The 23,430-nt window shown below is 39.4% G+C and overlaps 1 protein-coding gene across 1 annotated transcript in view; it reads left to right on the top strand.

Annotated features, from left to right (window-relative positions):
• The window catches only part of LOC126355640 (beta-alanine-activating enzyme), a 152,454-nt gene that overhangs the window by 89,213 nt on the left and 39,811 nt on the right, over window positions 1–23,430 (top strand). Inside the window, exons 8-9 of the mRNA XM_050006004.1 lie at window positions 15,330–15,481; window positions 15,673–16,460. Of these exons, the coding sequence (XP_049861961.1) occupies window positions 15,330–15,481; window positions 15,673–16,460 (940 nt within the window). The remainder of the gene's footprint in view (window positions 1–15,329; window positions 15,482–15,672; window positions 16,461–23,430) is intronic.

The following is a 23,430-nucleotide window of genomic DNA, read 5'->3' as shown; positions in this document are numbered from 1 at the left end:
GTTCCTCCACTAACATCAAAGATATCATGTACTATTTTTAAACATGTAAGTGTAAGTATTTGCAGACAATGGAAACTCCAGGTCGGAATATTAACAATGTTGGAAAAAATGCATTGCATTCTGGCCCGAGCTGCTGGAGTCGGCGGACATGTGTGCATGAGGTGTACTTGCTTGTGTGAAGGAGTGGTGTGTGTTTCTCTTTTTCTGACGAAGTCTGAGGCCAAAAGCTTATGTGTAAACATTTTTTAATTATAATGTACAGTAAGTTCTGGTTGAGAATTACGAATTATTTAGATATAAAGTGGAAGACTCACCGCAAGGCAGAAGTGCTGCATCGTTGATAGGTACACAAACGAAAGGTAGAGAACTTTGATAGCTTTTGGGATGAATTTCCTTTCTCACTCATATAGGAAAAACATGCACAGCAATACACACACACTCAATCAACATGCACATGCCTGTCTCCCTACATTGTGCTCAGTTGACTGCTAGCTCTTTCCTGGCCCATGGTGAGTGTAAGGTGGGGGTGCAGACTGGGGTGGGATGAGTAATGGAGAAAGGCAGGAGTCAGGGAGGGGGCTGGGGGGAAGCATCTAGCAGCTTGTGGGAGAGTGGGGAGCTGCCTGTGTGCTAGCTAGGAGAGTACAGGGCATGATGAGAGATAATCAAAGCCCTGACGAAGGACATGGTTGAGTCAGTCCAGTCCAGGGTGGTACTAGGTGACAAGGGGGGCACTTCATTGTAGTTGGTTCTTGGAATCTATGTGAGGATCAGGTGTGTGTGTGTGTGGGGGGGGGGGGGGGGGGGAAGGGAGGGATATGGCATGGGAGATCTGTTTGTGTATTAGGTCTGGGGGGCAGGGATATGTGCTATCTTGACCTAGGGCCCAGATTATAAAAATGTCATCAATAAACCTGAACCAGACCCGAGGTTTGGGGTTTTGAGAAGCTAGGAATGTTTCCTCTAGTTGCCCATGAAGTTGCTGGCATAGGAGGGTGCCATGTGGGTGCCCATGGCTGTCTCATGAATTTATTTGTGTACTTTCTCGTCAAAGATGGAGTAGTTATGGGTTAGAATGTAGTTGGTTAGGTGTACAAGCAATGAAGTGGTAGGTCTGGAATCTGCAGGGTGTTGGGAGAGGCAGTATTCCATTGCGGTAAGGCTATGTTGGTATGTAAGGAAGTTGCATCAACAGTGACAAGTAGGGACCCTGGAGGTAAGGTTGTGGGGATTGTGGAGAGCCATTGCAGGTGGTGGTTGTTATCTTTAATGTGCGAGGTTAGGTTTTGGACAATTGGTTGCAGATGTTGGTCAACAAGGGCAAAGGTTTTTCAATGGGGGTACTGTAACCAGCCATAAGGGGGCAACCAAGATCATTAGGTTTATGGATCTTGGTGAGCATGTAGAAGGTGCAAGGCAGCCATGTTATATACCAACTCTGCTGCAACCACTGCACACCATTTTACATTGGTATGACAAGCAACCAGCTGTCAATTAGAAAGAATGACAACTGCCAAACTCTTGCCATAAAGAAGGTGTACCACCCAGTGGCACAACGTGCAGCAGAGCACAACATGTGAGATTTCCATGGTTGCTTCACCACCGGTACCATCTGGATCCTCCCCACCACTACCAGCTTTTCTGAGCTGTGCAGATGGGAGCTATCCTTACAGCACATCCTTCGCTCCTGTTATCTCCCTGACCTAAACCGAAGATACGCATGCCCAGCCATCTTCTCCCTGACCGCTTTACCTGCACCCCTAGCTAGCTCACAGACGGCTCCCCACTCTCCTTCAAGTCACTAGACGCTTCCATTCAACCCCCTCCTTGCCTCCCACCTCTCTCTACCCCTCACATCACACCATTCTACACCTCCACCTCACCCAAGTACACTCACCATGGGCCAAGAAAGAGCTAGCAGTGAAATAAGCACACTATAGGGAGATGTGTGTGTGTGTGTGTGTGTGTGTGTGTGTGTTTTCATATTTTTCCTACAAGCTTGAAAAAGGTAGTTTATTTCGAAAGTTAGCAAAGCTCTGTACCTTATGTTTGTGCACCTATTGATGACACAGCCTTCTGTCTTTTAGTGAGTTGTTCCCTTTATTCCGAAATAATTTGTCCTTTAATAGTGTCTGCCTGCACCTTAGCGTGTTATTTTTACAATAAGTCGCAACTTTTCCTACATTGTTCATGTAAGTATTTTCATCATACGACTTATAATAATGATATTTATTCCTTTCGCTTAATTCTTATTTAAGAATATAAGTGCTATGTTGTTATACTATTAATACAATTCAAACATAAAGTCTGTAACACCATTAGTGAATGTTTCCTCAGTTTATGGAAAAGAGTTTGTTGAATTCCTTTGTTGGGACTTAATATATACACTCCTGGAAATGGAAAAAAGAACACATTGACACCGGTGTGTCAGACCCACCATACTTGCTCCGGACACTGCGAGAGGGCTGTACAAACAATGATCACACGCAGCGGACACACCAGGAACCGCGGTGTTGGCCGTCGAATGGCGCTAGCTGCGCAGCATTTGTGCACCGCCGCCATCAGTGTCAGCCAGTTTGCCGTGGCATACGGAGCTCCATCGCAGTCTTTAACAGTGGTAGCATGCCGCGACAGCGTGGACGTGAACCGTATGTGCAGTTGACGGCCTTTGAGCGAGGGCGTATAGTGGGCATGCGGGAGGCCGGGTGGACGTACCGCCGAATTGCTCAACACGTGGGGCGTGAGGTCTCCACAGTACATCGATGTTGTCGCCAGAGGTCGGCGGAAGGTGCACGTGCCCGTCGACCTGGGACCGGACCGCAACGACGCACAGATGCACGCCAAGACCGTAGGACCCTACGCAGTGCCGTAGGGGACCGCACCGCCACTTCCCAGCAAATTAGGGACACTGTTGCTCCTGGGGTATCGGCGAGGACCATTCGCAACCGTCTCCATGAAGCTGGGCTACGGTGCCGCACACCGTTAGGCCGTCTTCCGCTCACGCCCCAACATCGCGCAGCCCGCCTCCAGTAGTGTCGCGACAGGCGTGAATGGAGGGACGAATGGAGACGTGTCGTCTTCAGCGATGAGAGTCGCTTCTGCCTTGGTGCCAATGATGGTCGTATGCATGTTTGGCGCCGTGCAGGTGAGCGCCACAATCAGGACTGCATACGACCGAGGCACACAGGACCAACACCCGGCATCATGGTGTGGGGAGCGATCTCCTACACTGGCCGTACACCTCTGGTGATCGTCGAGGGGACACTGAATAGTGCACGGTACATCCAAACCGTCATCGAACCCATCGTTCTACCATTCCTAGACCGGCAAGGGAACTTGCTGTTCCAACAGGACAATGCACGTCCGCATGTATCCCGTGCCACCCAACGTTCTCTAGAAGGTGTAAGTCAACTACCCTGGCCAGCAAGATCTCCAGATCTGTCCCCCATTGAGCATGTTTGGGACTGGATGAAGCGTCGTCTCACGTGGTCTGCACGTCCAGCACGAACGCTGGTCCAACTGAGGCGCCAGGTGGAAATGGCATGGCAAGCCGTTCCACAGGACTACATCCAGCATCACTACGATCGTCTCCATGGGAGAATAGCAGCCTGCATTGCTGTGAAAGGTGGATATACACTGTACTAGTGCCAACATTGTGCATGCTCTGTTGCCTGTGTCTATGTGCCTGTGGTTCTGTCATTGTGATCATGTGATGTATCTGACCCCAGGAATGTGTCAATAAAGTTTCCCCTTCCTGGGACAATGAATTCACGGTGTTCTTATTTCAGTTTCCAGGAGTGTACATTAGATTATTATATTACTCATTTATAATGACATGTACTTTCTTTTATGTTGCATCATTCAGTATATTTCTTGTAGACTTCTCATGTAAATTCAACTCCAGTGGTCAGTTTACGTTTGACATAAATATCTCGTATACATCTGGTGTTTAGTGCCTTGCACTCATCATAATATGTTTTAGATAATTTAGTATATAGACAATTAGGGAAGTCCTTGGTTCACTTTACATTCACTTATAACTGTATACACCACAATCTCAAAAGTTTTATTATATAAATACATATATCCTAATAAATCATCTCTGTACATCGTGAACCAGGTACATTATTATACCGTAGTGAGTTCAGAAAGCTCTTCATTCGCATGACCAATTATCACTTGAAAGTTTTTCATTAGTTTCACAAATAACAAATTAATACCTGTCTGTGGGTAGATACTGAAGAGTCTTTATTTATTTATCAGTGTTAATGCCCCAAATACATTCCCCAACATTCAGTGTAAACATGCAGCCCATTTCATTCTGATGTACTTGACCCGTGGTATAAACCACCCTCCCATGGGTTTGCCTTCCTATTTCTACTTACTTCAGTCCTGGGTGCACTTCACCTTATATTTCATATTGTCAGCACAGTATCTAATTCTGTTACTTTGTAACATAAAGTGAAGAACCTTCTTTACTGTACCTATATCCTTTGCCATTCCAGTTTTATTGGCTTTGTTGTCTTATACCGTATTTTGTATGTCCAAGCTCACTACCTCAAAATTAATACAGTAACTTCAACTCTACGGGCTATAGGTTTGCTTATCGTAACTGTATGGAAATATTTTTCTCGAAAATATTGAAGTTTATTTTACATTCCGTATACAACAATTACAATCTCATGAATATTCACAAGGGTAGTTTTTTAATGTTGGTGTTTTCATCACTCATTCTCTGATTATTTGTTATGACTCTGCTGCAAATTAACATGTCTTTCCTTTACTATTGTCATTTTTGTGTCTCATTCTCCTCCCCCAAAAGCTTGATGCATCTAAACTGTGCCAACAAAGTATTTGTCTAAATGTCAGTGTCTTATTGTGAATTCTTCAATCAGGACATTCATTAATGAATTCTTCTCTCTTATAGTTCCTCAGTGCCCAACTTACTAACAAGGCTACTTATGCCAAAACAGCCATATTTGTATTTCATATTATTAATCAATTCATTTGTCTAAAAATACCAGAACCACTCATTGGCATCAGGAGGTGGCTGTTATTTAATTTTCTTATGGTCAATATTGTCTCTCAGCCTCATATTTATTCTGTTGTCATAGATGACCACCTGCAAGGCAGTAGTTACCGTAAGCTAAAGTGTGTTAAGGTCCAACCAAAGATACCAACAAAACAAGTTGCAGAAGCAGGTGACATATAAGTGTACAATCAATGTCTTAACACATTCTGTAGTTGCATAAAGGCAGATATTCTGTGCTCCCTCCCTTTCTATAACACAAATTAACAAATATGTTAACATTGCTATATCTCCACAGTTAAGTGCAAAAATAATGTATAGAAAAATATAGTATATCTCTAGCTAAATAAGAGAAAGTACTTGCAGTACTGCACTAGGCCATGTGATGTACATCACATCCGTAATGAGTTATGGCATAGCCTCCTGCAGGGTCAGGAGTGTAGACACATTTCAAGTCTCCTCATCCGATGTTTCCATTAAACCGATTTCTTCCCTAACAATAAATACGATGCATCTACATAGTGCAGAACACACAACATTGCACTGCATCTACTGCTAATAAATTTCATTCTTCTGAATGACAATAGTTCAACTAATAGTTTTAATAAATAAATGTCCATTGCTTAATGCCATATTCACATGTTTCTTGTAGGAGCCCTAACTGTTGTTACAATTTTTAGGCTCAAGTATGTCAAATGTTAATTTATCCTGTGTACTAGCTGACCAATATTTCATTTTGAAACCACTTTCAAAATCATTACATCATCTGAAGGCTTCAGAATGGGCACTGCCGCATTCTGATGCATCCCTATCAAATAACCTAGGTAATGCAAAACCTGTTTTTTGTGAGTCTTCCCATTTACTTGGTAATGATCTAGAAACTGATTGTAAAAAATAATCAAGATGCACTTCCCCCTTGGATTTAAATTTAGCAACTTACTTGGATAAATTTAAACCAGATCTTAGTGGGAATTTATCCAGCTATTCTTTAGACACCTACACTAGTATTATTCCTCTTTTTCATTATCTGATTGTGCTTTCTCTAAAGCCTCCCACAATTTCCGAAATTCTTCTTGTTATTGTGCAGTACTATCCATAGAAGTAGTATGCTCACTAGAAGATTCCATAGTGTCTTGTATCTTTTGCTGTACGAAATTATGCAGTTGTTCCTCTCAACTGGTTAAGGTAGTATTTGGATTTAATGCCTACTGGCTTTCTGTAGTTTCATCTCTTTTTTTGCATCATTGAGATTTCATTATATATTTTGTTATATATGTGATACAGATAGCCGTACCATAGGTGCAACCACAATGGAGGGGTATCTGTTGAGAGGCCAGACAAACGTGTGGTTCCTGAAGAGGGGCAGCAGCCTTTTCAGTAGTTGCAGGGGCAACAGTCTGGATGATTGACTGATCTGGCTTTGTAACACTAACCAAAATGGCCTTGCTGTGCTGGTACTGCAAACGGCTGAAAGCAAGGGGAAACTACAGCCATAATTTTTCCCGAGGGCATGTAGCTTTACTGTATGACGAAATGATGATTGCGTCCTCTGGGGTAAAATATTCCGGAGGTAAAATAGTCCCCCATTCGGATCTCCGGGCGGGGACTACTCAAGAGGGTGTCGTTATCAGGGGAAAGAAAACTGGCAATCTACGGATCGGAGCGTGGAATGTCAGATCCCTTAATTGGGCAGGTAGGTTAGAAAATTTAAAAAGGGAAATGTATAGGTTAAAGTTAGATATAGTGGGAATTAGTGAAGTTCGGTGGCAGGAGGAACAAGACTTTTGGTCAGGCGAATACAGGGTTATAAATACAAAATCAAATAGGGGTAATGCAGGAGTCAGTTTAAAAATGAATAACAAAATTGGAGTGCGGGTAAGCTACTACAAACAGCATAGTGAACGTATTATTGTGGCCAAGATGGATACGAAGCCTACGCCTATTACAGTAGTACAAGTTTATATGCCAACTAGCTCTGCAAATGATGAAGAAATTGAAGAAATGTATGATGAGATAAAAGAAATTATTCAGATAGTGAAGAGAGATGAAAATTTAATAGTCATGGGTGACTGGAATTCAGTAGTAGGAAAAGGGAGAGAAGGAAACGTAGTAGGTGAATATGGATTGGGGCTAAGAAATGAAAGAGGAAGCCGCCTGGTAGAATTTTGCACAGAGCATAACGTAATCATAGCTAACACTTGGTCCAAGAATCATAAAAGAAGGTTGTACTCATGGAAGAACCCTGGAGATAATAAAAGGTATCAGATAGATTTTATAATGGTAAGACAAAGATTTAGGAACCAGGTTTTAAATTGTAAGACATTTCCAGGGACAGATGTGGACTCTGACCACAATCTATTGGTTATGACCTGTAGATTAAAACTGAAGATACTGCAAGAAGTTGGGAATTTAAGGAGATGGGACCTGGATAGACTGACTAAACCAGAGGTTGTACAGAGTTTCAGGGAGAGCATATGGGAACAATTCGCAGGAATGGGGGAGAGAAATACAGTGGAAGAAGAATGGGTAGCTCTGAGGGATGAAGTAGTGAAGGCAGCATAGGATAAAGTAGGTAAAAAGATGAGGGATAGTAGACATCCTTGGGTAACAGAAGAAATATTGAATTTAATTGACATAAGGAGAAAATATAAAAATGCAGTAAATGAAGCAGGCAAAAAGGAATACAAACGTCTCAAAAATGAGATTGACAGGAGGTGAAAAATGGCTAAGCAGCGATAGCTCGAGGCCAAATAATAATAATAATAATAATAATAATAATAATATTTATTCAACATCGAATAATCAAATACAATCCCTAGAAATAATACAGTTTCAGGACATCATACAGATCATTCTTCTGAATACGTCAGTTTATAAATTACAAACTAAAGATTTGTTTGTATTAATTGTAAGGATGTAGAGGCTTATCTCACTAGGGGTAAGATAGATACTGCCTACGGGAAAATTAAAGAGGCCTTTGCAGAAAAGAGAACCACTTGTATGATTATCAAGAGCTCAGATGGAAACCCAGTTCTAAGCAAAGAAGGGAAAGCAGAAAGGTGGAAGGAGTATATAGAGGGTCTATACAAGGGCGATGTAATTGAGGACAATATTATGGAAATGGAAGAGGATGAAGATGAAATGGGAGATACGATACTGCGTGAAGAGTTTGACAGAGCACTGAAGGACCTGAGTCAAAACAAGGCCCCCAGAGTAGACAACATTCCATTGGAACTACTGACGGCCTTGGGAGAGCCAGTCCTGACAAAACTGTACCATCTGGTGAGCAAGATGTATGAAACAGGCGAATTACACTCAGACTTCAAGAAGAATATAATAATTCCAATACCAAAGAAAGCAGGTGTTGCAGATGTGAAAATTACCGAACAATCAGTTTAATAAGCCATAGCTGCAAAATACTAACGCGAATTCTTTACAGACAAATGGAAAAACTAGTAGAAGCCGACCTCTTGGAAGATCAGTTTGGATTCCGTAGAAATACTGGAACACGTGAGGCAATACTGACCTTACGACTTATCTTAGAAGAAAGATTAAGGAAAGGCAAACCTACATTTCTAGCATTTGTAGACTTGGAGAAAGCTTTTGACAATGTTGACTGGAATACTCTCTTTCAAATTCTAAAGGTGGCAGGGGTAAAATACAGGGAGCGAAAGGCTATTTACAATTTGTACAGAAACCAGATGGCAGTTATAAGAGTCGAGGCGCATGAAAGGGAAGCAGTGGTTGGGAAGGGAGTGAGACAGGGTTGTAGTTTCTCTCCGATGTTATACAGTCTGTATATTAATCAAGCAGTGAAGGAAACAAAAGAAAAATTCGGAGTAGGTATTAAAATCCATGGAGAAGAAATAAAAACCTTGAGGTTTGTCGATGACATTGTAATTCTGTCAGAAACAGCGAAGGTCTTGGAAGAGCAGTTGAACGGAATGGACAGTGTCATGAAAGGAGAATATAAGATGAACATCAACAAAAGCAAAACGAGGATAATGGAATGTAGTCGAATAAAGTCGAGTGATGCTGAGGGAATTAGATTAGGAAATGAGACACTTAAAGTAATAAAGGAGTTTTGCTATTTGGGGAGCAAAATAACTGATGATGGTTGAAGTAGAGAGGATATAAAATGTAGACTGGCAATGGCAAGGAAAGCGTTTCTGAAGAAGAGAAATTTGTTAGCATCGAGCATAGATTTAAGTGTCAGGAAGTCTTTTCTGAAAGTATTTGTATGGAGTGTAGCCATGTATGGAAGTGAAACATGGACGATAAATAGTTTGGACAAAAGGAGAATAGAAGCTTTCTAAATGTGGTGCTACAGAAGAATGCTGAAGATTAGATGGGTAGATCACATAACTAATGAGGAAGTATTGAATAGGATTGGGGAGAAGAGGAGTTTGTGGAACAACTTGACCAGAAGAAGGGATCAGTTGGTAGGACATGTTCTGAGGCATCAATGGATCACCCATTTAATATTGGAGGGCAGCGTGGAGGGAGACCAAGAGATGAATACAGTTCAGAAGGATGTAGGTTGCAGTAGTTACTGGGAGATGAAGAAGCTTGCACAGGATAGAGTAGCATTGAGAGCTGCATCAAACCAGTCTCTGGACTGAAGACCATAACAACAACAACAACAACAACAACAACAACAACAACGAGATTTCATCGCTTACTACTTGGAAATTCTCCTTGAACTCTGTAAAATCACCTCTAAAAATGACCTTTAAGTTTATTAGTCATTGTAGTACTTTATCTAATGTTGCCGGTAGACTTTCGCTTAAAGTACTGACTTTATTTTCTGAATTAATCTACTCTCGTTTCTTGTGTTATTGTATGAGACAAAAATTTTGTTCAAAAGATTTCTTGCACTTTCTTATTTATATTTTCCTCTAATTGCTTAAAATACCCTTCTTGTAAATTCAATTTAGTCTTCTTAATATTTTTAATCTTTTACCATTAGCTTCCAATGTGTTTGTAAGTCTAGTTGTTAATTTTGAAAGCCATGTAGGCATTTCTGATGATGCTACAGATTCCACTACTTTTGCTTCCATACATGCATAATGACCGGCATATGTTAAATCTTAATAGATTTAACATGTGCCAGTATATAATGTAAACTTATAGTAGAAGTAAGTAATCACTGATAACTGAAACAAAATTACGATGCAAAATCTCACTGTTCCACTTGTCACAAAGTTTCACTGCCAGTACTGTGGACATAAAATGCCCTTATTTAACTCACCGGATGAAGTGAACTGCATGCTGGTGATTGTAGACAGCAAACTGCTGATTCATAGCTGATGTGCTGCCAGGGATCAGTGTGTTGTGTTGCCGATGGGCTGCAGCTGGCTGCAGTATGTCGCAGAGCAGTGCAGGCTGCTGATGAACTACTGCTGCTGGATCGTGAAGCAGTGCCGTAGCCTCGGAATGTGCATTGGCTCATAACCATACATCATTTACCAAGTTGGCTATCTTCTCCAACCCCATTGTGAATTTATTTTTAGATTTCAAAAGTATGTAGTACGCGTTCGATATTCATGATGCATGTATTCAATTGCAGTTGTTCTGGCTGGTGTTCACAAGTTTCCACAACTTCTGCACCCAATGAAATTACAATTTACTTCTCGAAATATTGGTGCAAGAAAATTTTGGATAACTTGTCTCCTCTAACACCTTGAAATTTGTGTCACTTCTCTTGTTGATTCATTGTTGCTCAAAGCAACATCTCATTTCTTCTTAATATTTTGTTGAAAATCTGCAAAATTTGTTCAATTTTATTTTTAAAGTTAATTTTTCAGTCATACACCACACTTCCGACACATTGTGATGTCTCCACATGGAGTGAAATGGATAGTTATGTCTGTGTGTATATGTAATATTTTCATTGGCTCTGTCGCTCAAAGTCAGTGTTCCCTTTTTACTAATTCTTGTAGCTAATAACAGACGCCGCTCTAAAAGTTCTCGTAGTCCAGCTATTCTGTATCAAGGTGATGTACGAATTTGATTTCATTGGACTACTACTTTCTGCAAGGTGTTGCTGAAAGAAATCTCTTCACTACTCAGCTGTACTGAAATTATCAGTTTCTGTCGCTTGTCTTCTTGCTTGCCAAACTGTACCTTGACCAGAAAGGTCACTGGGTCTCTCCCCAACTGAGGACATCTGGAGTATTGTGTGCAGGACCTTACAACCAGGTCAGAATTTTGATGATCTAATGCATCAGTTGGACAGAATTTGGCATGTACCCCTCAAAAGGATATCCACCAACTATGTCAATCAAAATGCCAAGCCGAATAACTGCTTGCATAAGCACCACAGGTGGACACATGCATTACTGACTTGCTCAATTTGTGAAGCTCTTTCTCTTGAATAAATCATCCAATTTTTCTGACATTGTAGTCATTTGTTTGCCTGTAAATGTATATCACATCCATCCTATTTGGATAATTCCTTCTTTGCGTACTTTTTTTTTTCTTCCTTAGACTGTATTAGTAGCACTCACCAAGCCAGATAGGTCTTAGCTGATGAATAAAAGAAAGCAAGTGTCACAATATACCATGAGCCCCACTTTCCATCCTTTACCCTGTCAGATTAAAGAGGCTGACAACTCTCCACATGCTGGTGAAATCGAGTCAGTGAAGCAAGATTCTACTGGGTCATTTCTTAAGGATTTTTTTTTTTAATACCTAAGGAAAACATAGAAAATCTGAGGCAAAATGCTGCTCATCCTAATTACAAGGAGAACACTTGTGTAACCTGCTGTTCATTAGAACATCATGTTCCACTGTGTTTTCTTACAGTAACCAAAGGTGGTGGTGTTCAATGTTAACTTGGGACATCATAAAAAAACTGGGTGCACACTCGTATCTGTATGTGCAGAATGTGCAGACATTATATGGATATGCAGCAGCCAAAATCCACAATCAAATACGAAAAAAGCAGGTCATTGGTTATGGGTGGTGGGTGGGTGGTACATATGGAAGGTGTGGCGAATTCCTCACAACAAGAGGATCACCAACATTGTAAAGGGCCGGAACAAAAAAGACAGTTTTTGAACTGACTTATTCTGACGGTCGACATTGCTCAAAATGCTTCAGTGTATGGTGACTTAAATGATTGTCATTATTCAGAATGTTATTGTAAAACAGATCTGTCATTTGTTTGACCTGAGTTGTTCAAATAAAGAAGAATCATTGAAGCAAGCAAGAAGACAACCAATTGAAACCCTCATGTGTGAGAAATGTAAATGCTGAAATGTAAGCCCAGGATGGCTTGCCATGGAGGACAACAAATTAGGGTGTAGAATATATCAGTGTACTGCTGTGCTGTAAGGGTGCCATGGATGATAGCCAAAGGGATGCTGCTATGAAATGAAATGGCACCCCAGACCATCACTTCTGGCTGTCACTGTATGGCAGGTAACAATCAGGATGGTATCCCATCACTGTTCTAGTTGTCCCCAGACACATCTTCACTGGTCATCGTGGCTCAGTTTGAAGTGGGACTCATCACTGAAGACAGTTCTACTACTGTCAATGAGATTCCAGGCTGAATGTACCCGACACCACTGCAAACAGGCTTGTTGGTCTTCAGAGGTCAGTGGTACTCAGTGCAAGGGGCACCGTGAGCTCAGCCGCTTTCTGTAGCTGCCTGTTGATGGTCCTTGTGCTCATTGAAGCACCAAATCCAGGGCTGTAAGTGCCTCTCTAACAACTGCTCAATCCTGTTTTTAAGTTCAACTCCTAAAGGTGTGAAATAGGGGATGAAATATTTTATGGAAAAATTTCGTTGTGAAAGCATTTTTGAAGCTAAATCTATGAAAATTTGAATTTGGCTTCTCAGTTAGATATAACAATGTATGTGTTTCACTATTTTTATAAATTCAACCACTATGGTATATGGTGGTAAAATAAGGGGTGAAAGTTTTTATGGAAATATTTCATTATGCAAGCATTTATGAAATTAAATCTATGAAAATTTGTATTTGGCTTCTCTGTTAAAAATAAAAATCTTTGAATTTCACTTTATTTGCAAATTCAGCACCTCAGGGTGTGAAATAGAGCTAGACTAATTCAATGATTCATCATCACTCAGCTCAAACCACCAAGGACAAAAACTTGAAATTTTGAGAGGGAGTTGATTTTATTTCAAAATTCCACTACTAAGGGATTGAAGTAGGGAATTAAAGGCTTTTTGAAAATATGTCCCTATTAAGACAATTTTGAAGCTAGAACTATGAAAATTGGAATTTGGTTTTTCAGTAAGAAACAAAACATATGCATTCTAGCACTTTTGGAAATTCAACCTATAAGAAGGTAAAATAGTGGGTGGATTTTTTTTTCTTTTTTTTTCTTTTTTTTTTGGAGAATAAATCATTATTAAGGAACTACTAAAGTATTTTTAAAGCTACATGTATGAAAATTGATATTTGACTTCTCTGTTGCAAATTTAAATAATACATGTTTCAGTGCATTTGGAAATTCAACCCCATAATGGAGTCAAATATGAGATGAAAAGTTTTATGAAAATATATCATCATGAAAGCATTTTCAAAGCTAAATCTATGGAAATTTGTATTTGGCATCTCTGTAAGAAATAAAATAAACATGTTTCACAGTTTTTGTAAATTCAGCATCTAAGGGGATGAAAATTTTTAAAATAATATTTCTTATATTAAAAATTTTGAAGCCAACTCTATGAAAATTGGTATTTCACTTCTCAGTTAGATATAAAGAAGTATGTGGTTAAGGGAATGAAAGTATCTATGGAAATATCATTACTAGAACACAAAAAGCATGTTTAACAGGGACCTTGGACTCCAGCTGTTGGAATCATTTTTTAGTCAGAAGTACATTCAGAAAAGACCACTCTCCTATGGCCTTAATTAGTGTGAAAAGTTTAGAAAGTGTTGTAATTTATGAATGTAAAAATTCAATTACAGGAAAACAAAAGAAAAATCTGTGCAGACCATGCAGTCTACGCAAATGAAAGAGCATGTGCTAAGTTAGTGTTGTCATATTGAGCTACAGACTATGTCATTAAAATTACCTTCCTGCCCATTGACATTTGGACCATTCCTTGTCTTATTCAGTTCAATTTTGAGTGGACTTATCTGCATACTTCCTTCTCCTACTGATGTGTGCCTTATATCTCCTGGTAATACAGTTTCTGTTGTTGATGCTGTCCCTACAAATCTGCTCTTTCCTGCATGTACGTTTGTCACTACTTCAAATATTCCTGGAAGGCCATTCAGTGACTCACTATTATAAAAGCTTGAAACATTCAGAACCATGTCTTTGAATACTACTGTATCATTCCCTTCTGCATTTTCTTCTTTTTTGTCTAGATCAATCTTATCATCTCCATTAACTATAACGTCTTCTCTGACTGACCAGACTGTTCTACCACCAGTGGCATTGTTATCTACCTTAACTACTGTGATGTCACATTTGTCATTCTGATCTGCAGGCTCATTCAAGCTGAACTTCCAGCTTACCTCACTCTCTGAACTAAAAAACGAACTGTGTTGTCAGAGCTGCAGCTAGGTGCTGTCAGCATAGCATCACTTAGTGAAGTGGCTCAGAGTGAGAGTGGGCCATCTGGCTGCTGCCAGGGGTCCCATATTGCAACAGCAGAGTGTGCCTATAGTCCAGAGCTGCAGGGGGTGTGGCTCAGTGGACACACACCATTGGGTCTGCCAGATCCCGCACAATTACTCTCAGCATCTGATGGAAACTTGCGTTGCCATTGCCAACTTTGAGAGGCAGTTGGGGTTGTACCAGCACTCTATACCACATTCACCTAAATCATAAGGCAATCTGATAACACAGCCAGACTTGACTCAAACTTTCATTGTCACTGATGTTTTTATCTATGATTTCTGATCACTGCCGGTAGAGGGTTCTCCATGGAGTATGTAAGAACAGCACCAGTGGTGGTGGTGGGGGGGGAAAGGAGTTGGTGGAAAACATTGCAGGTTCATAGCATCTGAATGGATTGTTGTACTGATATCATTTCAGCCATTTCAGCTTCATTAATTTCATTTTTATCAGTATGTTGTGCTAGACTCAGAAAAAAGAGGAAGGGAAATGTACAACGTATTGAGCAGTGTGCAAAACAGTAAAATATGCCATTAATTTATATATCTGTTAATTTTTATATCTGTCATGTTTCGAGTACAGAACTCACTGTTTATTAAAATTTTAATAATGAACTGGAACTCAATTGCCTCTATCCACATTATTTGTTTTTCATCTGTTAGAATTGTTAATGATGACAGTTCTTTTGCAGCAGACTGTCTCTCTGGTGTCAGCTTAGAGGACAAACTTCCTGTCAGTAACTTGCACCAACATAGCCTTTCTGTGAATGCTGCAGATTCAAGAATAACAGGGGAAAATTCTGAGACACTCTCCACTGGGTCTTTGATTGTGCCCACTGTCTCTTCTGTAAGTAGAACAAACATTTTTGTATTTCCAATTACTTGAACTGAAAAATACAGTGCACAATTGAGCCACTCAGAAAATTAGCATGAAGTTACTCTAGATTATAAAAAAATTCTTCATATGGTACTATATATTTGTTTATTAAATCTTGTTGGAAAGTTATTGGCACTGACATAATAATTTTATCATTTCAGAACCAGGAGCAAAGCACCAATTCTACTGATGTTACAGTAGAATATCAAAGCATTGAAAATAAATCTTACAGCAAAAATCTGATTGCCAATCCTGACAGTAGGAGAATTTATGGTAGTAATATACCAGATGTCATTAAAATGCACCATGATGGCCATTCCCGGGACTTTGAAAATAATTGCAAAGCTGACCAAAAAATGTATTGTAGTGTTAAACAATATTCAGAGATGTTACATGGTGAGAAAATACTGCAGAAAAAGGAAGAAACCAAAATAATGCAGGAATGTCCTGGAAAAACTGTTGATTGTGCATGTTCTTCATTGGTGCCAAAAACGCCCCAGACATCAAAAAGAAAAGACGTTGTGGATGAAGGACAGTGTACTAATAGTGAAACAGTATTCCAGGACAACAGAAATATTCAAAGTGTGAAACGTAGAGCTACTACCCAGTACTCTGAGAGGGGACGTCTGGAGAGTGCGCAGTTATTTAAGAGTAACGAAGAAAGAGAATTTATTGAAAGACAGAACAGACAGTTAACTGAAAATTTATCATCTGTGTGTGTGAAAGGTGTAGAACAAAATATATTGTGGTGCTCAGAGAATTGTTCATTGGACTTTGCAAAAGACTGTGTGCTCCATTCTCATTGCCAAGGTAGGACAGAAAATTATTCTGCAGTAGAACTGTATACATGTCACTGTAAAGTATATTCTGGCATCAGCCTCTCGTTAAAATGGAAGTTATACCTCAACAAATGTATTGACTCTTCTCCGTGTATAGCTTCGTACAAAAGGTAAATGAACAAAAAAAAAATGCCACATTTGTAAGACTGTATAGTTTTTACATTTGTTTCTTACTCATAATTCTGTTCTATTACTTTTTCATGTGCCTCTTCGCATTCCATGCCTGTAGATATCTTTTTTTTAAACGGCTGATGTTCCATTATGCATGTTTTCTTTCCACAAGCATAACTCCCATCCCACACAACACATTCTCTGCTCCCAAAATAATCCTGGCCTCAGTCTATGGTAACCTACTGTCCCTGAACTCTCCACCCAACAGTTTCCATCCCCTCTGTCCTGTCACCTGCTTCAACAGGTTTGGGAAGGGAAGGTTAGCAAAGCTTATAGGTGACAGCATAGGTAGGGTTGGTGGGATCACTCATGGGAAAATTCCTGCAGTAGTGGGTGTTAGAGCTGCACCTTTTTTAGATTGAAGTCAGCTGATAGGTATTCCTGCTTAAGGGAAGTCTCTCTAACAAAGGAACCACTTTTGACAAAGCTTAGGTATTCGAGTAATGAGGGAATTAGTATATTTCATCAAAATATACAAGGTATTAGAGATAAAGTTAGTGAATTGCTTATAGATGATGACTCTGAAATAATTGGTGTATCTGAACACTTCTTAAATAAGAAGATAATTCGGAGGCTTCCTTTACTAGGATACAGGTTGGCTGGCAGCTTTTCGAGGAGCTCTTTGCGGTGTGGGGGAGTAGCCATGTATGTGAAAAACGGAATCCCATTTAATTCAATTGATGTTTCAAAGTACTGCACTGTAAAGGTGTTGGAATGTTTTCAGGTGTGGTTAAATTTAATGGAGCTAAACTTCTAACTGTTGTTATTTATAGATCCCCAGACTCTGATTTCACAACATTTTTGCTGCTAAAGCTAGAGGAGGTTCTTGGTTCACTTTATAGGAAATACAAGAAGTTAGTTATATGGGGTGACTTCAATATTAATTGTATAAGTGATCGTGCAAGGAAGAGGATGCTGTTAGACCTCCTTAATTCATATAGTCTTATGCAAACCGTATTCTTTCCAATGAGAGTACAAGGGAACAGTAGAACAATCATAGACAACATTTTTGTTCATTCTTCATTACTAGAAGGGCATTCTGTTAGCAGAAACGTGAATGTCCTTTCAAATCATGATGCACAAATTTTAACTCTAAAAGATTTTTGTGCTGCAGCACGTGTTAAATATAGTCATCAGCTGTTTAGGAAAGCTGATCCAGTTGCTGTAAAGACCTTTGTAAACCTTATTAAGGAACAAGAGTGGAAAGATGTTTATAGCACTGATACAGTAGATGAAAAATATAATGCTTTTCTCAAGACTTTTCTCGTGCTCTTTGAAAGTTGTTTTCCGTTAGAATGTTCAAAACAGGGTACTAGCAAAAACAGGCAGCCTGGGTGGCTGACTAGAGGAATAAGAATATCTTGTAGAACAAAGTGGCAATTATATCAATATGTTAGAAACAGTCAGAATCTAAATGCAGCAGCCTATTATAAACAGTATTGTAAGGTGCTTAAAAATGCTATTAGGAAGGCAAAAAGTATGTGGTATGCAGATAGAATAGCTAAGTCTCAGGATAAAATTAAAACCATATGGTCAGTAAAGGAAGTGTCTGGTCTGCAGAGACAGGTCAAGGATATAGAATCAGTGCGTAGTGGGAATGTCCATGTTACTGATAAGTAGCATATATGTACAGTATTTAATAATCACTTTCTGAATATAGCAGGTGAACTAAATAGAAACCTAGTCCCAACAGGGAATCATATAGCGCTCTTAGAAAAAAGTGTTCCGAGACTGTTACCTGAAATGCTCCTCCATGATACTGACAAGAGGGAGATTGAGTTAATAATTAAATCACTAAAGACCAAGAACTCTCATGGATATGACGGGGTATCTAGCAGAATACTGAAGTGTTGTTCTATGTATGTTAGCCCAGTACTTAGCCATATCTGTAACTTTTCCTTTAGGAGTGGTCGGTTTCCTGACTGATTAAAGTACTCGGTAGTGAAGCCACTTTATAAAAAGTGAGACAGGGATAATATGGACAATTATAGACCTATTTCTGTGCCATCAGTGTTTGCTAAAGTTATCGAGAAGGTTGTATATACAAGGTTACTAGAGCATTTAAATTCACATAATTTGCTGTCAAAATTTTAGTTTGGTTTTAGAAATGGTTTAACAACTGAAAATGCTATATTCTCTTTTCTCTGTGAGGTTTTGGATGGATTAAATAACCCTAGGAGTTATCTTTGATTAACAAAGGCTTTTGACTTTGTTGACCACAAAATATTACTGCAGAAGTTGGACCATTATGGAGTAAGGGGAGTAGCTTACAATTGGTTCGCCTCTTACTTTAAGAACAGAAAACAGAAGGTAATTCTCTGCAATACTGAGAGTGGTAGTGATGTTCAGTCCCAATGGGGCACTGTTAAGTAAGCAGTAAGCAGTGATAGCAGCAAAATATTTTTCAGCTGGTGGCATAGTATCAATTATGTAATCAGTAGACATGAGAAAACTCTTAGAGAAGTGGCACCTGTGTAAATATCTACTCTGAACGGATGCAATTAAAAATAGGAGATGCAATGTCATTGTTCCCTATAAATCTATCATAGTCTCCTGTGTGCCACTCTTATATTTATTAAGAGTTTTGTGTGATCTATCTTAATAAACAGTGAACAGTGTGCTACAGTACAAAACACCTTTTAGGAAGTATAAGAACACAGAATCTAAATCTTTACCTGCCTGTGTTATTTGCAAATCATTGTGTGTGAAAAGAGCGACCTGTGTTACATGTTAGTGAATTTTTCTGAACCAGTACTGATTCTGTGAGATAAACTTTTATTTTTATTTTCAATTGATTCCATAATGTTTGTAGTATGCTCTAGGATTTTGCAACAGGACAGTGTTAAGCATATTTGTCTGTAATTTTGTGCATCCCTTCTTTTATCTTTCTTGGTTGCAGGATTGGCCAAATTCGATGGCCAGCTGCAAAGACTTGCCAGTTGGCAGTGGAAGGGCAGCCAATGCTCTTTTTCTAGTGACATGGAACTATTCATTGTGCAAGAGATTCTGAATAAATATGATTTATGAAAGGGACCCTGTCTCCAATGTACTTAATGCAAAATCTTGTGGAAATTGAGTCAGGCCGTCATGTTTAGCTTACTTTGAGTAGTCTTAATTGTTTTCAGCTCTAGGAGCGAATATTTCCATATTGCCATTCATTTGTTGATACAGTGTGTCACATGAAGGCAAACTTTCAAGGAAGTTGAACAAGTCGAGGTAGACATTAACGCAAGGCAAGCAAATCATAGAAACGTAATCTGTACACTTTATTAACATTAAACTATCACTATAGTGCTCAGTGCTCTTTGTGCTTATGCTAGATAAATGCAGTAAATTAGAAAGAAAGCTGCTGTTTCCTTAGTTGTATTAAATAGCTGCCATTAATCTCCAATTAGTAGCTTATATGTACTTAATTACATTGGTATTTTTCAAAGGAGATTGGTATCTGTTTCTGCATATACAGTGTGGTTTTTATATTATTACTAACTGTACCCAGCCCCGTGTTGCTGTGACTCAATCTGGTTAAATGGAAAAGAAAGATAAGAGAAAGCGCACATTCTAATATGTACGAGAAATTGGATATACAACTTATCTTCTTCTCCTCCCTGTCTCTGGCCATCCTCTCCCCCCTCTCCATCTCCTCCTGGCCCCTTTCTCTGTCCAGCTCCTCCTTCCTGCTCTCTATATCCATTTCCTCCCACTGCTTCATCCGTCTCCCCCTCCCCCTCCCCTTTCCCCCCTCTGTCCTTGAGCCATGTTTATTGTTATTGAAAATTCAGAATCTGTAGTAATATTCTAATCATGAGCCAATAAGCCAGAAGTACAACTTTCCTGTTTGTTCAGAAAACTGTCTATCAGGAAGAAAACAAAACAGCTCATTGTTGTGAATAGAACTTATATTTAAAAATATAGGTACACCCCACTAGCATAGTTAAAGCTGGCTCATCTTTACATCAGGGTATTTTGTTTCTTACAGTCAAGTTTAAAAAAAAACCTGTACATAGTTTTTAAAACAGTAGCTGATCTATCTCTGTCAGAATGTATAACAGAGTATCATATAAAATATGAAGTAAATCAGTCAAGAACTTTTCAACACTTTTGATAACGACATTTCAGTATTATATATATCAAAATATGTAGCCTACTTCCATCTGAATGTTCATTAGAGTATCATCATATAAAATTTTAAGGAAATGTGTCAAGTATGTTCCATGATTTTTGGTAAAATGCTGCAACATTGTGTTGAAATTTCAAGTCAGTGGACCAATTACTTTTTGAATTTTGCAAGGACAAGCATACGCAGGCTCAGTTTTTGTATATAAAGATTGGCTGTGCAGCTTTACTACCTACACTGCTGCTGCCAATGTTACTAACTAGATAAGCAGATAATTTGTATAGTGGCTGGTGACGTAAATTTTTAGTTATCTTTTGAACTGATTGGGATCCTCAATTTCTTGATTTATAGTAGGTGATTGGGTACCTTTGTACCTGATTACATAACTGCACTGTGAACCCTAGACAAGAAAGCAAAGTGCCTATGACATTTATTTTGTGAGCTTCTGATGTGATTGTGAAGATCACAATTCAGCTTAAACTGATTTTTATTGTCAGCAACAAAAATCATTAATGAGTAAATGTAATTGGGAGTGAGTGTGAGAATTCCAAGACCCTTAAAAGCGACTGTGCAAGATTTGGAGCTAGCTACTTCTCACAGTACACTTACTGCTCTCTTCTATTGAATGAATACTTCATTAATTCTTAAGTGCACTGCCATAGAAGGGAATTTTCAAGACAAGAGGGAATGGAAATTAGATACTAAGAACATCAGATATATTGAACTGAGCTTCTTCATTAGTTTATCTGTGTTTTGACTCCATTTGAACGTGTCATTCAAGTGGACCTATAGGCATTTTACACTCATTGTTCCATTCATTTTGTGACCATTAATCTTTACTTCTGGTGCAAGCAGATCATTTTTGAAACTTCCTAGCAGATTAAAACTGTGTGCCGGACCGAGACTCGAACTCGGGACCTTTGCCTTTTGCGGGCAAGTGCTCTACCAACTGAGGTACCCAAGCACGACTCAGTCCCCGTCCCGAGTTCGAGTCTCAGTCTGGCACACAGTTTTAATCTGCAAGGAAGTTTCATATCAGTGCACACTCCACTGTAGAGTGAAAATTTCATTCCAGATCATTTTTGTTTGCTCAAAATTACATAATATGAATCTTTGTGAGTTTAAGATGTGAATCGTTTGCTATGAACCAGTTATGGAACTGTTCACCTATTATCTGAGTTGTGTCTAGTAAGGTTGATTTCAGACAGTTGATTACTATGATTGTGTCATCATCAAACATAGTTTTTGAACCATCCAATTAAGTCATTGAAAGATTGTTTATGCAGATTAAAAGCAAGAATGGGACCATTACTGATCATTCTGGGAACCCACATGTTATGTTCTCCCCCTTCCTGAGGTTAGTTTCATGCTTATGACCCAGTGTGTTTATGTGACCCCTTTGATTTCTTTGGTGAAGGTAAGACTCCCTCCATGCTAGAGGTGGGAGGGGGAGGGGGGGGCTATTAATCCCATAATTCCTTGTGAGGGCTATTCATAAAGTAGGGAACGTTTTGGCATTTAAAAAAAATTCAGTTCAAGAAATACATTTTATTACATACATCTGAAAGAGCGACTGACATACTATTTTTCCATATAATCACCAAACTCATTGAGGCACATATCATAGCAGTGGACAAGCTTTAAAAGACCTTTGTCATAAAATTCTGCTGCCCAATACTTCAGCTAGTGAGTCACGCCCACCTCAAGTTCGGCGCATCGTCATCAAAACAGTGTGTTGCAGGCCAGTTCTTCATCTTAGGAAACAAGTGGAAGTCGCTTGGTGCAAGATGGGGGCTGTAGGACGGATGAGGGAAAATATCCCATTTTAATGAATTAAGGAGTTCTTCAGTGTGGTTTGCTGTATGAGGTCAGGCATTGTTGTTCAAAAACAAAATTTTGGACGTCAGCCTTCCTTGGCATTTGTTTTGAACTGATCTTCTAAGGCTGTGAAAAGTTTAACAGTACAGGGTAGAATTTATGGTTGCTCCACGTTCGAGAAAATCAATAAGAAGCACACCTTGCCTATCCCAAAACACTGTTGCCATCAACTTCCTTGCTGACAAGGTTTGCAAACATTTTCTTGATTTTTAGGGGGACCTTGTGTGCCCGCACTCCATGAACTGTAGTTTTGTCTGGAAATTGACATGTTTCACCAAAGTCTCGTCACATGTTACAATTAGATCCAGTAATGAATCACCATGTTTGTGGTAGGCCTCCAGAAACGTCAACGTTGTCCCCATTTGCTGTTTTTTATGGTGCTCGGTAAGCATTTTGGGCACCCAGCTTGCACAAAATTTGTGGTAGATTTTGAGTGACAATTTCAAACAACAAAGTCCGTGAAACTTGTGGAAAAGAAAGCCAAAGCTCTGTTATCGTGAAGTAACAGTTTTCACTAATTGTTTCATCAACTTTAGCAACAAGATCGTCAGTCACAATGCTCAGGCGTCCACTCTTCTCTTCAACATGAATGTTGGTTCGGCCATTTTTAAACCAAATACACCATTTCCGGGTGGAACATTCTCTCACTACATTGTTTCCATACACTTTGCACAGTTCATGATAAATTTCTATAAGTGTTAGGATTTTTGACAGCAAAAACCATATCACTGAGCGCACCTCACAACTGGTGGGATTTTCGATTACAGCACACATTTCATATTCGAATATCGAAAAAACCAGATGCGCAGAGGCGTTCCCACTGTCATGGATGGATGCTGACTGAGCGCTGAGCAAGCACTTACCAAAATGTACACAATCGGTGTGCGCCTATTGGTGTCAGACAGAAATGTTCTCTA

This window comes from Schistocerca gregaria, chromosome 3, assembly GCF_023897955.1.
Source record: "Schistocerca gregaria isolate iqSchGreg1 chromosome 3, iqSchGreg1.2, whole genome shotgun sequence".
Taxonomy (NCBI): domain Eukaryota; kingdom Metazoa; phylum Arthropoda; class Insecta; order Orthoptera; family Acrididae; genus Schistocerca; species Schistocerca gregaria.
This window is presented reverse-complemented; position numbering and strand designations above follow the sequence as displayed.